General features: G+C 44.9%; 1 protein-coding gene across 1 annotated transcript in view; it reads left to right on the top strand.

Moving 5' to 3' along the window:
• The window catches only part of C1QTNF5 (C1q and TNF related 5), a 176,385-nt gene extending 169,857 nt beyond the window's left edge, over positions 1–6,528 (top strand). Inside the window, exon 3 of the mRNA XM_086956768.1 lies at positions 2,164–6,528. Within this exon, the coding sequence (XP_086812894.1) occupies positions 2,164–2,702 (539 nt within the window). The 3' untranslated portion in view covers positions 2,703–6,528. The remainder of the gene's footprint in view (positions 1–2,163) is intronic.
• The last annotated feature ends 5,969 nt before the right edge of the window (positions 6,529–12,497 follow it).

The raw sequence follows: 12,497 nt of genomic DNA, 5'->3' as shown, positions 1-12,497 counted from the left end.
GAATATTTATACCTTGAAGGTGCCGAGTTTGACGTATGATTGGACATAATAACATCATCAAAGACTCAGTTCTTTGAAAACTCCATGATTTCCTAGATAAATTAGTATTCAGGCAAGGGGAAGTCCCTAGCTGCTGAAGCCGGGTTTTTCTAAGAAATCATTGTGGATTCTCGGAATTTAGTGGAAGTAGCCATGCCGTATTTGGGCTGCATAGGCTCAGTCTAAATATGGGTATGATTTCTATGCCTATATAAGGATCGGGTAAATTATATCTATATATGGACATGAATCGGGAAAATTACACTAGAGTCCTAGATTCGTACATAACAGTAATGGGGGCCGTAGTGTTTACTTAATTTACAAAATAAGTGCTTCAACGTCTCTTTGGATGTACTAAGCCCTATGTAAAGAAATTACAATACAATAGAAGTCCCAGCCAGACTCCTACACTAAGCTAAAGATCCCTTGCATGCAGGGGGAGTAGTATTGGTGCCCATACTCGGTCTGGTTGCAGTCAGATGAGCAGGAACTCGCAGGCTGATCACAGAGGCCAGGATTGGGGGCTGAGCCGAGGGGGTGCTGCACGGGGGGGCCAGTGCCACCATCCCAGGGCGTGATCACACACCCACTTCCTTGCGCTTTCTAAACAGTAATGGGACTACAGCAAAGCATTCATTTTTCACTATTGAAGCCCATGACTTCATGGAAGTGCACAAAGCTAATGGACATAGGCTGGGTGAAGGAGAAGAAACGGGACGGACGGATGGTGGGAGAGAAGTAACAGAAATTTGGATAGGGGGGCAGTTGAACACGGACGGGGCACAGGGGCCGGAGGAAAAAAAGAGTTAGAGAAACTGAATGAAGAAAGTAGTGCTTACAGTCTAAATAACACGTACTGTGTAACAACTGAAGTAAAGGGGCTACTAGCCATGGGAGGTGACAAATGAAGGGGAGGCGGTACTAAAGGGGGACTAACAAGCCTATTTACAAATCAAAAGCCAGAATTTAGGACAGATAATGACACAAGCCAATGACAAATATGGGCAGACAATGGGTGTGGCTTCTATTCAGCTACTCAACCACAACAAGTCTTGCAGCGCATGCACGCTAGCTCTAGGCTCGACCTAAAAAGGGGTGGTTTTGGAAAACCTTGCACCCGGTGGCAGGCACCCCATGGTGCCTATCGCACTGTGCATGGTTCTACAGAGGGGTCCCTTGGGTACCCTCACAGCCCCCAACCAGAGGCCTCAGGATGAAGTGGGGCCTGCTAGTGGCCCCCAAAAGTCAGTTTACGGCAGCCTTTTTGTGTCGGACGGTCTGAGTCGGAAAGGCTGTCCGAATCCGACATCATAATACGTCAGTCAGAAAGGCGCTCCGAAGAGCTGTACGATTCGCCTTCGATCAACTCGGAGTTTCCGAATGCCTGTCAGAACAGATTCGGAATGACCGAACGGTTACTTTTCCATCGTAATTGGTCGGTCGGAAATGCTTCCCACCAACCAATTACGGTGGGTTCCGACACGGTTTAGGAAAATCCGAATGCCATTCAGAGTCTTTCTGACTGACATCCTAATCAGGCTCGATGAGTACTCGTTGGCATAACCCAAGAGAAAAATCTGCTGAGTTTGATCATTATAACCTTAGAGATACCTCTGCTGTGACCGGGGATGATTGGGTGGGGGGAGTTATGGGGATAGTTAGAAATCAAGAAGTCTTCATATTCCATGTACTGTCCAAACACGAGCGAAATGTATGATCATAAATAATGTTGACACTGTCGGAGATCTTTAGACTTAACATTGCAGTAATGAATGCATAAAGCGATGTTATTGGAATACTGTTGTACGAGATGGAAATAATATGAGAACTACGTATTGTATCGATATATGACATAAATCAACAAACTTAATAAAATATGTTTTAAAAAAAGAGATACCTCTGCTGTGTAAGTCTTGATCTATTTACCAAGAGAGACAGCTCGGCTGTCTTAGTCTTTATTTTGGCAATCTGAGAAATAGCTCTGCTGTCTGAGTGCCGATGACTTCTGTGTGTGAAATATGAAATTATGACTTCTACTGTGCAGTGGAGCAAAGCTTGAATTGTGGCAAAGCTGCTTCCTGGTTACCCTCAAACCATGGCCTAACATATTCTTCTTTTTCCCAGGGATGACAGGCCCCCGTGGGGACACTGGAGGTTCCGGAGCTGAGGGCAGCAAAGGTGAGAAAGGAACCCCGGGAACGTGCCCCGCGAATCCCCGCTCAGCCTTTAGCGCCAAACGAACAGACACTCGCAGCCCTCCCCCGGCGGACCAAGCCATCATCTTCGACCAGGTCCTCATCAACGAGCAGGGCCACTACGACACCAAAACAGGCAAGTTCATGTGCCAGGTCCCCGGAGTCTACTACTTTGCCGTCCACGCCACCGTCTATCGGAGCAGCCTCCAGTTTGACCTCCTGAAGAACGGCAAAGCTCAGGCCTCCTTCTTTCAGTTCTACGGCAACTGGCCCAAACCATCGGCCCTGTCCGGGGGGGCGCTGCTGCGGCTGGAGCCCGAGGACGAAGTGTGGGTGCAGGTGGGCGTCGGGGAGTACAGCGGGCTTTATGCCAGCGTTAAGACGGACAGCACCTTCAGCGGGTTCCTGGTCTATTCTGATTGGCCCAGTTCCCCCGTCTTCTCCAGAGTGGACGGGGACCTCCGTTGATGGGCCGCCGTCCCCAGGCGCCTAGACGGGTGCAGGTCACCGGAACGGCAACAGGGTGTCCATCCTGACCTGTGAGCTTGGCTATGGTTCACTCTCCGAAGGATCAGGCACACTACAAAGCCCCAGGGTTTCATATATATCATATCGCCACTATTACTTGACTGGCACTTTACTAAGGAAGTGTGCCACGTGCCCTGGGTCTTAGTGCAGACACAACACAGAGCTATGCCTCGCAAAGTGACCAGTATAGGGTGTTCACTATTTCTGTTTTGAGCTGTGCAACAAGACACAAAGGTCTGTGTTGCTGCAATAATTCTAAAAGCTCACGCATGTCTTTCTGCTTTTCCCAAAAATGAAAAGAATGTAAAGCTGAGAGTTATTCAGAAATAACAGCAAACCTCAACCCATTGTTTATCAATGATGGCTTGTTTAATAAGACTGCATATTCATTATATATAAAAGAATAGCGCTGCCAGTACACTATAATGCTTACGAAATACAGACACACACTATCTCCTGAGTCTCAGTTACAGAACGTGCTGAGAGGTATAGAGGACCAACTGCACAACTATGCGGCCGCCCTGGGAAGATTTTCTAACTCAAAAAACACTTTCTGCAAAGTACCAGCACATCTCTTCAACTTTGGGTTTTCAGAAGTGCTTATTAGAGCTCGAGGCTGAATGTTCTATCCTGTGTCTCAAGCTGCATCCCAGTGAAATCCTGTAAATAGACACTCTGAGGCTGGTGAATTGAAAGACAGTCTGGGAACTCGCCTACGGTGGCTACGTTTGGCCAAGTTTTCTTTTCTGATTATTCCCCAATGTCAATCACAGACGCATTCCCTCTCTGTATATAAAGCATTGAGTGTTATTTTTTCATTTAACCATTTCTTATTTGACAATGATACTTGGAGGACATGGGTCTTGACTTTTACTGCAGAGAGGAAAGAAGGAAAGAAAAGATAAAAGTTTGGAACACTAGAAGAGCCCAAGGCAGCATGTGAAGGCTTATGTAGATGCCCACAGAAGCAGACACATTACTAAATAAGTGGTGTCTTCTCCCGGACATTTGGACAATAGCATCCCACACAAACAGTGCTTTTGTTGTCGAAAATTTGGAGGGAAAGGAATGAATTTTGAGAGACAGAGAGAGAGTAAAACAGGTTCAAATGTTATTAAGTACACCCCCCCTAAACAAAAATCACAGAATGAAAAGCTCTAGAGTATGTCTTTGCACTTTACCCAAGAGCATTGTTAATGATCACTCTAGCACACACACAGCACACACACACACACATTTAAATGTATTAGTTCTTTTCTGAATGCATTAATGTGTTTCATAGTTGCTTGTGTACCTCCCTGATGTTTAAGCCATGTAGTAGGGAACAGTATGTTGTCACTGAGGCTGTTCTTTGGTGCATCCTTTTCAAGTGCACATTGTGTAAGGAAGGTTAACAGGTGTAGTGCGGGTTTTAGGGACTGGTGAGAGGGCTCATCAATTAATGACAAGACTTAATTTTCATGGTTGGTTGGGGGGAGGGTACTCCGTCATTTACAAAGGGTGCAGCGTTACTCCCTCCAACATGAACAAACAATGTACATTCAGAGGTGAAGAGGGAAATGTTCTCCTGTGGATCATATACACACTGCTCCACTCTGGGTAAATGTTTGGAGGTGCAGGGGTCTGACTCAGGTGGGCTAGAGATGTGCTGTGTGCTGGGTTAGTGCATGTGATGTGATTTGCTGCGTACTGGTTGGTGCCTGTTATGTGATTTGCTACAAGCTCCCACCTCAATCGTAATACTGCGGATGGGCCCGCACTGTGGCGGTGGTCGGACCTGTGATCTGTTGCACACTGGTTAATCCTTTTACACAAAGTTAGGGGTCCCGAGTGGAAACCCTAGGAGGGTTGAGAGGTCCTCAAAGAAGATGATTGAAGGGATACTTCCTCCCAGAAACATACTCAAAGACACAAAAGTATCCCATCTGGGACCAAGATGGCTTCGTTTGAAACAGTGAAAGATGGGGAATCGTCTGCACGACAGGTGGCAGCACACCCACTATTGTGGGTGGCCTGGGAAAGAACCCGTTTTCTTTATACAACCCTCGTTCACTCTAATAGTGACATGCTTCATCATCGGGTTCACCCCAACTCCTAAAGGTTGTGGTGGGCTCAACTGTATTCCAGTGAGCACTTATGAAGATTGGGTGTATGGAGGCATAACTTTAAAGAGAAAATTCCTCACCCACTCCAAAAGTATCTGACCTGAATTTATGAGAACTCCTCTTTCCCAGTATCAGCACTCAAATTCCATTTAACTTTAAACCAGTAGTAGCTTCAGGGTTTTAACAAACTGCTTTATGTTGTGTTTCCTCAATTTTCTTTTTCAAAGAGTTTAGAGATTTATTTTCATTTTGAAAGCTTTTGAATTGTGTACGGAAATAAAAAAGATTATTCCTCTTATGACAACATCGTCCTGATCTCCTATTTTCCAAAATGTTAAACTAAAGCTGTCTCTTCCAGTTGTCGCTTTTGCTGTTTCCTGCTTCGATACAAGCACAATCCTTGCCAAAGGAAACCCATCGCTTAAAATGATGACATTTGGGGTTGTATGTAAAAACATTAGAGTTTGCGATTTCCTAATTGCGATTCTTTGTGAATCTCAATTCGGAAATCGAAATTTCTAAGGTATGAAACCCATTCAGTTTAATTTGTCAATTCCCAATGGGTCGCAATCGACCTACCTCATGAATATTAGTGCGGTAGGTTCCAATGTGCGACCCACTAGGAATCGCGGCCATCACAGGTATTGTGGCCTGCTGGGGTCAGAAAACCGCCATCTCTCTGTGATTGATTTTTAATAAACCAAACTGTTTTCTTTTTTAAATGCAAGCCACTATCCTTAAAGGAAAACAGGATGCGTTTTAAAAAAAAAAAATTAAACTTTGAAGTTTTGATTTTTAAGAGCAGACAGCGATCCCTTGGACCACTACCTGCTCTTATAAAATATTTTTTTCAACATTCATGATTATACCCACCCTTGAGGTATCGGTGAAAAATGAATGTTTTGTGACAGTTATGTGGTCGCAAAATATTCACACATACCGTTACGATTCCGTATTAGGAAAGGACGCCCTAAGAAGGCTCCTTCCAAATGTCGAATCACTAAACACCAATTGCGATATAGGAACATGTTCCTGAAATGCAATTTGTGCTTTGTACATATTGAAAAGCATTTTTGAAGTCAATAATGGCCCAATGCTGAGAATCAGGCCCTTTCTGACCACTAAAATGCTTTTATACATAAGACACTTGATTACTAACGACAAGACAGTGTGTTTAACTTTATTGAAGTTCTCACTCGTGTGTTTTCTTATCCAATTGCTGATATGCTTAAATCTCTGGATGTTTCTTATCTCATTACTGACTACTAGTCCATTGTTATCTTGCCCGCTGTAAAACGAAATGCAATATTGTGTTTTTATCTTCACTGTTGTAAAGCAAACTGCAATTTTGTGCATAAGAGTTATACTTGCCAGTGCTGTCTGTTGGGTACATGTATAACAGAGTTCACAAGTTTTGTAGGTCTATGTCGCACGTTCTTCTAGTCCAGGTCTGTTCTTTGGATTATGTAGTAATGTGTATGTTGTTATGTTCCCCTAAGTACTGCCATGTATTTGCACTTATGATCTATGATGTCACCTTTGAAACATCTGTGTTATGAAGATTCCTGTTGGATTCATCTTGAGGTTTTCTTCTGAACCTGGTGGAGCGGTTTTCCCTCTGCTCCACAACCTTGTAGTCTAATAAATACTTCGGGTATACGTTTCCTGCTTTCGCCTTAATTACTACAAATTCTTTGCAGTAGTATTATTTTACTATCTATATGCAGGACAACAAATACCAGAATGTTACGAAAAACTATAGATTAGATGATCTACTCACATGTGGACATAGGAAGCTTCAGAAGTCTTAGCTTATTCTTTGCTCTGCAGTGGGTGGATGGGAAGGAGATGGAGCTCATTTCCGGAATCAGTGGAGGAGTGATGGAAGAACTTGCACCCGGAACCTATTTAGGAACACCTAAGTGCAGCCTATCTCTTCCTTGCAAGGTCTTGCAACCAGACAGCACAAGCTGTCTGGTTGCGAAAAAAACGTTTGAGGGCTTACTGTGAGTTTACAACCCACCCATTACTTATCAGTGTTTGACTCTATTGTCATTTTCATTTGCTTGATTCATATTTAATACGTTCCTCTTCTTGTGTTTTTTTATCCTCTGGACCTTTACTTCGTTACCATCCTTTTGATTGGCTGACTTGTATCCTTCCACTGCTCACTTTATAGTGAGCTAATTTTCTCTTTTTGTTTCCACACTCAATACAGTATTGTAGTGATCCACCCGGACCTTCCCCACACTACCTCATTGCCCTGGATACGCACCATGTACATCCTCTGGCTATATAATAAAGGGGTGTAGACCTCACATGGTCTTCTGCCGGTACTTTACTTTTGTGTGTGTGTGTGTAATTTGCCAGCAGTGACTAGGTGACATTGGGTGGGATATCCCAACGACTCTGGGTAGCTCCGCCACACTGGTGACGCTGACCGGTCACATGTCACATGTGCAACTCTACCCTGTCCGCTCCTGAGGAGTTTCATCTGGTGCACCTCCGCTAGAGGGTGCCTTCCCAGTGAGCGGTTTGCCTCAGCGGCCCCGCCCCAACTACTGACGCCTGCCACGTGGAGCACCTGCACTTCGGTCCTACAAGTGTGTAACCTCCACCATTCGTGGTGGTCAGAGGCGGCCAGCCTCATCTGAATGATTTCCAGCGTGAGCTGTAATCGCCGCATCTGCCTGTGCCGCTCCTGCCAACTGCGGCCTTAGCCTCTCTCCTGGCAGCCCGCCGCTTGCCCCATCTGGCCCATAGCATGTCTCAGAATGGCATCACGCCAGCCAAGGGCTGCGCATGCACCATCCCCTTCCCCATCTTGTCTTGCTGGCCCACTTGAGCTCTACCTGATCCCCAGCATGCCCGGTGCTATGGCAAGAATGCTGTCGACAACCCCCTGGGGGCTCTTCAAGTGTAGGCCACGCTGTCAGTGCTGACAGTGGTGTTCTCCTTGCACAGTAAGTGGGAATGAAGTGAGAGGCTTGGTGCATGTAAAATTGCACATGCAGTTTAAAACTGTTTGAAAATGACATGATGTAGAGGAAAATAAAATTATATAAAGACACATAAAAACATTTTGGAAGTGGAACAAAGGAAAGTAGAAGACCTCATAATAATAAGGGAGAAGTCAAAGGAGCACAAAACAACGGTGCACATTCAAGGAGGCACCACGGGCAGTCTTGCTCTCAGCACCTCAACAAAGAGCCTGGGCGTGCACAAGGCAATACAGTGAGCATGAGGAGTCGTGCTTGCTCCCCAACCCACGATCAAAGGGTGAAGCAGAGGGAGAATCAGACACGCGGCACCACCATTGACAGCATACCATCAGTCTCTGCGCCCAGCAGTACGCTGCGCATGAGAGAGAAAAGTGAGTACAATGCCGTCCAACCATGGTTGATGGTGCCAATGCCGTGCCACAGCAAGGGCCCCCACCCAGAGACTTTCCATCACAATATGCACTGGTAGGGGTGCTGCAACCATTCAGTGAGTTCACTGATCCAGCCACAGCCTCACCCCACTGGAAAAAATGGTTAGGGAGCTGGACCACTATTTCATTGCCACCAGTGAAAATGATGAAGCCATTAAGCGCTCCCTTCTACACCATTATGTTGATGAAGATCTATAAGCTGTTCGAGCACCTCCCCAACACGAGAGCGGCAACCGACTAGGATGTAGTGTGAGAGCCCTCAATTCACACTTTGATCCGCAATAAACCCACCTTTAGCGTTTCAAGCTCTGCCAAGCCCACCAATCTGAGGGGGAGTCCATAGATATTTTTTACGCATGCCTGAGTGAGCTAACCAGCACGTTCACAGCAGGTGACCAACCAAAGGAGAGAAGGGAACAGATCATCCAGGGATGCAGAAACAATACACTCAGAGGTCTCATCCTGAGGCAGCCAAACTTCATCCTAGATGGCACCTTCATCATGGCACGATCCAGTGACATGTCGGCCATGAGAGCCACCAAAATGGGCATCGCCAATACTTCAAACACTGGAAAAGACCACCACAAAAAAAGTCAAGAGGGCTGAAGCAGTAAGTAAATTTTATTGTATATAGTTAATTAAATCCTTTACAATATGGTTACATTAAAACACATGTTTTAAGAATAAAATATTCGACTTTAGAAGATCGTTAAAAAAAAAATACAAAAAAAAAAAATAACTTTCTAAAATGTCTATATATTTGATATATTTGTGAGAGGGGATTCAGAGTCTGTTCATAACACTTCAGGCATCCGTGTTCGAGCATTCAGTAATCTTTTTTCTCAGTCTTCACTACTAGCAGCAATGCCTTTTGACAGAATCTGGCGGCCCTACAAGCTGTCTGCAGATGGTAACTATTCAGTGCTAGCATGACAGCTGGGCGGCATGATCTAATCTGAAAAAGACGGAATACATGCAGTAGATAATAACGTCTCAAAATTTTCAAAGATGGGCAGATGCACAAAATGTGCAACATTGATTCTTCCATTTGCCCACATAGTCTGCAGACAGGGGTCGGCCATGTTTGCTTCCATGGAGGTGTATGATCTTTTAAAATGGTGGTGCCCAGCCGTAATTGTAATAGTGTTTTTTGGGCGGCATTGGATATGTGATTAACTAAGTACGGTTGGGGTTCCATTTTCACGTACGTGGCCAGGACCGTCCAACTGTGTTTTTTCTGTGCTGTTGCGGCTTTGTCTGTTAGCCAAGAACTTTGCTTTGCTGCTCCGTTGGTTACTTTTTTAAAAGCCGCAAAGGTTTGATTTGTATTCCATGCCTCCTCCAACTTAAGACTTGCCAGGACGTTCTCCCATACTGGTTTCCAAGCATTTTTCGGCTTGGTCTGGTTGTTCATCTCAATCCAACAGAGGCCCATTAGCGTGTCCTCTTGGGCTGCTCTTAGTTTCCAACATGTTTTTAGAATGGCCGCTTGTCTGACTTGATGCTGGTTTGATAGACCAAATTCCAGGCGAATCAATGATTGAGATACAAACCTTGGAATCTTAAAGATATATTTGAACAGCTCTGATTGCTGTGTGTTCAGAAAATTTGCATCTTTACCCCTATACAATTCCGAACCATAGGTGAGCGAGGGTAAAAACTTGACGGCTATCACCTTCAACAGGTGCGAGTTGGATGGACAGTTCAATTTCGTTTTTAATATGTTTAGGGCAAAACGAAGTTTATTTGCCTGTGCCTTTCTATACAGTTGGTGATCCTTCAGAGTCCACCTGGCATCGACAACTACTCCCAGATATTTGTACGAGCAGGTCTGCTCTATTTTGTTGCCTGCGATGTGCCATTTGAAAGATTTCCTCCCTGGGCGAGAAGCAAAACAGACGATCTTCGTCTTTTTATAATTAATTTGCAGGCCCTGCGCACTGATGTATTCATGGAGCTTCATGATGGAACGTTGTAAGCCCAACGGGGTCTGACTGCACAGTACAATGTCGTCCGCATACTGAATGCTCCTGATTTTGTGATGGGCTAGCTTTGGCGGATCGCTTTCTGTCTCCGCAATGTGCTTGTCCAGGTCCGCTGTGAAGATGTTGAAAAGAGTTGGGGCCAATACACAGCCCTGCTTGAGGCCCACATGGGTGTAGATTTTTCGTGTAGTTCGATCGCCATTGCCTAATTTTATTCAAACCCAGGTGGATGAATACAAATTCATGATGGCCCGCAGCAACTTTGATGGTATTCCCCAAGTGTCCATTTTTTTCCATAGAGCTTCCCTCGGGACTGTGTCGAACGCAGCTTTCAGGTCGACAAAACACGTGTACAGCTTAGTTGACTTATCCCTGGCTTTGTCCACCAGAAGATTTAACGCCAGCAGGTTACATGAGGTGTTGGTTCCGGGCCTAAAGCCAGTCTGCGTGATCGGCAAGATCTTATTCGCACAAACCCAGTCTTCCAAAGCCATCAAAAGATTTGAGGCGTATATTTTGGCCTCGACATCTATGAGTGCTATGAGGCGGTAATTGGCTGGATCGGATCTTGTGCCTGCCTTAAAGATTGGATGAAAAATGCTGCCTCTCCATGACTGGGGAATGCTTCCAGTATGGAATGCATTGTTAAATAGTGGGGAAAGATGTTCTGCCCAGAATTGTTGGTCTTGTTTGAACAGACCATTCGGTAAACCGTTTGGACCTGGGGCTCCCTTAGATCTCAAGTTTTTTAATACCTTTTCTACCTGGGATGGCGTTATCCAGTTTTCATCCGAAAGCTGGTCTGCTTCGTGATTGGTTTCTAATTGCAGGGTCTGAAACGCTGGGCTCCCCACTGGATAGTTGATGATTTGAGTATGCTCCACTGTGCAGCCCCGTTTGCAACTTTATTGATTTCAGCCCAAAATTTCCCGTTGTTATTTGATTGACTGGATGCTAGTAGTGATTGCCAGATGTTAGTTTGGTATTTTGATTTTTCTAACCACACATCTTTTTTATAATTTTGCCTTAAACCATAGATTTGAGTGGTTATATCATCACCCTTTGACCTGGCTGTTGCTTGCAGCTTCCTGATTTCTTGATTAAGGGTCCTTTTCTTGCGCACTATATTGCCCAAAGACGCTTGAGGGGTATTACTTGATTTCTTTATGTTACTGTGGTTGCCGAATCTCTCAGTTAGTGATGAGGTCAGTCTTTCCCAGTTTTCCCGATGTGCGGATTGATCTTCTCCGGTCACTTCAATAACAATATTTTTCACAAATAACATTATGTCTTTGATGTTATTGCCGTTCCATACCAGTCTCTTAAGGTTGTAGAGGCTTGGGGGTTCTGTCAGGTCTTTGGTCGGTGTAGCCCTATTATATTGGATGTTGATTTCAAATGATTGCAGGCTGTGGTCGCTCTCCAATTTGTGGATGATTTTGTAACTAGCGATTGTTTGCAAAACCTCTAGATCCACGATGGTGTAGTCCAGCACTGATTGGGCCTGTTTAGATATTCTAGTTGATGATGCTGGTTGGTCTTGTGGGAAGCGGCCGTTCAATGCGATCATCCCGACCTCAGCGAACATGAGTGCACATTGTTGACCGATCTTGTCCCTTTTTTGATAATTTGTAATAATGCTTGGGATTGGTCCGCCAATCCGTTTATGTTGGTTTATGAGTTGAGCGTGGTCTGTTTGAAGCAGGAACATGTTCAGGTCGCCAGACACGACCAGCCCCGCCTGCGGGTACGTGGATTGTAGTGATTTTATAAAGGCTTTTAAGGTCAGGATTTTCTCCACTTTGTTCTTGGGGTTTGGATGAAGATAGATGTTACAGATTAATATTGAAAAAGTATTGTGGGCCCTCTGCCTACCATTGCCGAGAACTGGCGTCAGCTCTATTTTAATACACTGGATCCATTGTTGTCCTGTGTCGATGTTATCATATGACCAAGTGATCCCAGTGTTCAGGTAGATCGAAAGGCCTCCGGCAGCCCTTCCTGACGGGCCTCTTTTGATCGCTGCTAATTGGATTTCCTTAAAGCCGTCAATATGCTGGGAAGCCGTTGACCAGGTTTCTTGAAATAGGATAATGTCAAAAAATTTTAAAAATGACAATAATTCTGCATCATTGGTTTTGCCCCCCAGGCCATTGATATTCCACGAGCAGACTTTCAGAGTCGGTTTTCATGCTTCAACCATCCTTGCTGT

The sequence above is a fragment of the Lissotriton vulgaris genome, chromosome 2_1, assembly GCF_964263255.1.
Source record: "Lissotriton vulgaris chromosome 2_1, aLisVul1.2, whole genome shotgun sequence".
Lineage (NCBI taxonomy): Eukaryota > Metazoa > Chordata > Amphibia > Caudata > Salamandridae > Lissotriton > Lissotriton vulgaris.
The sequence above is the reverse complement of the archived record's forward strand: the minus strand, read 5'-3'. Positions and strand labels throughout refer to the sequence as shown.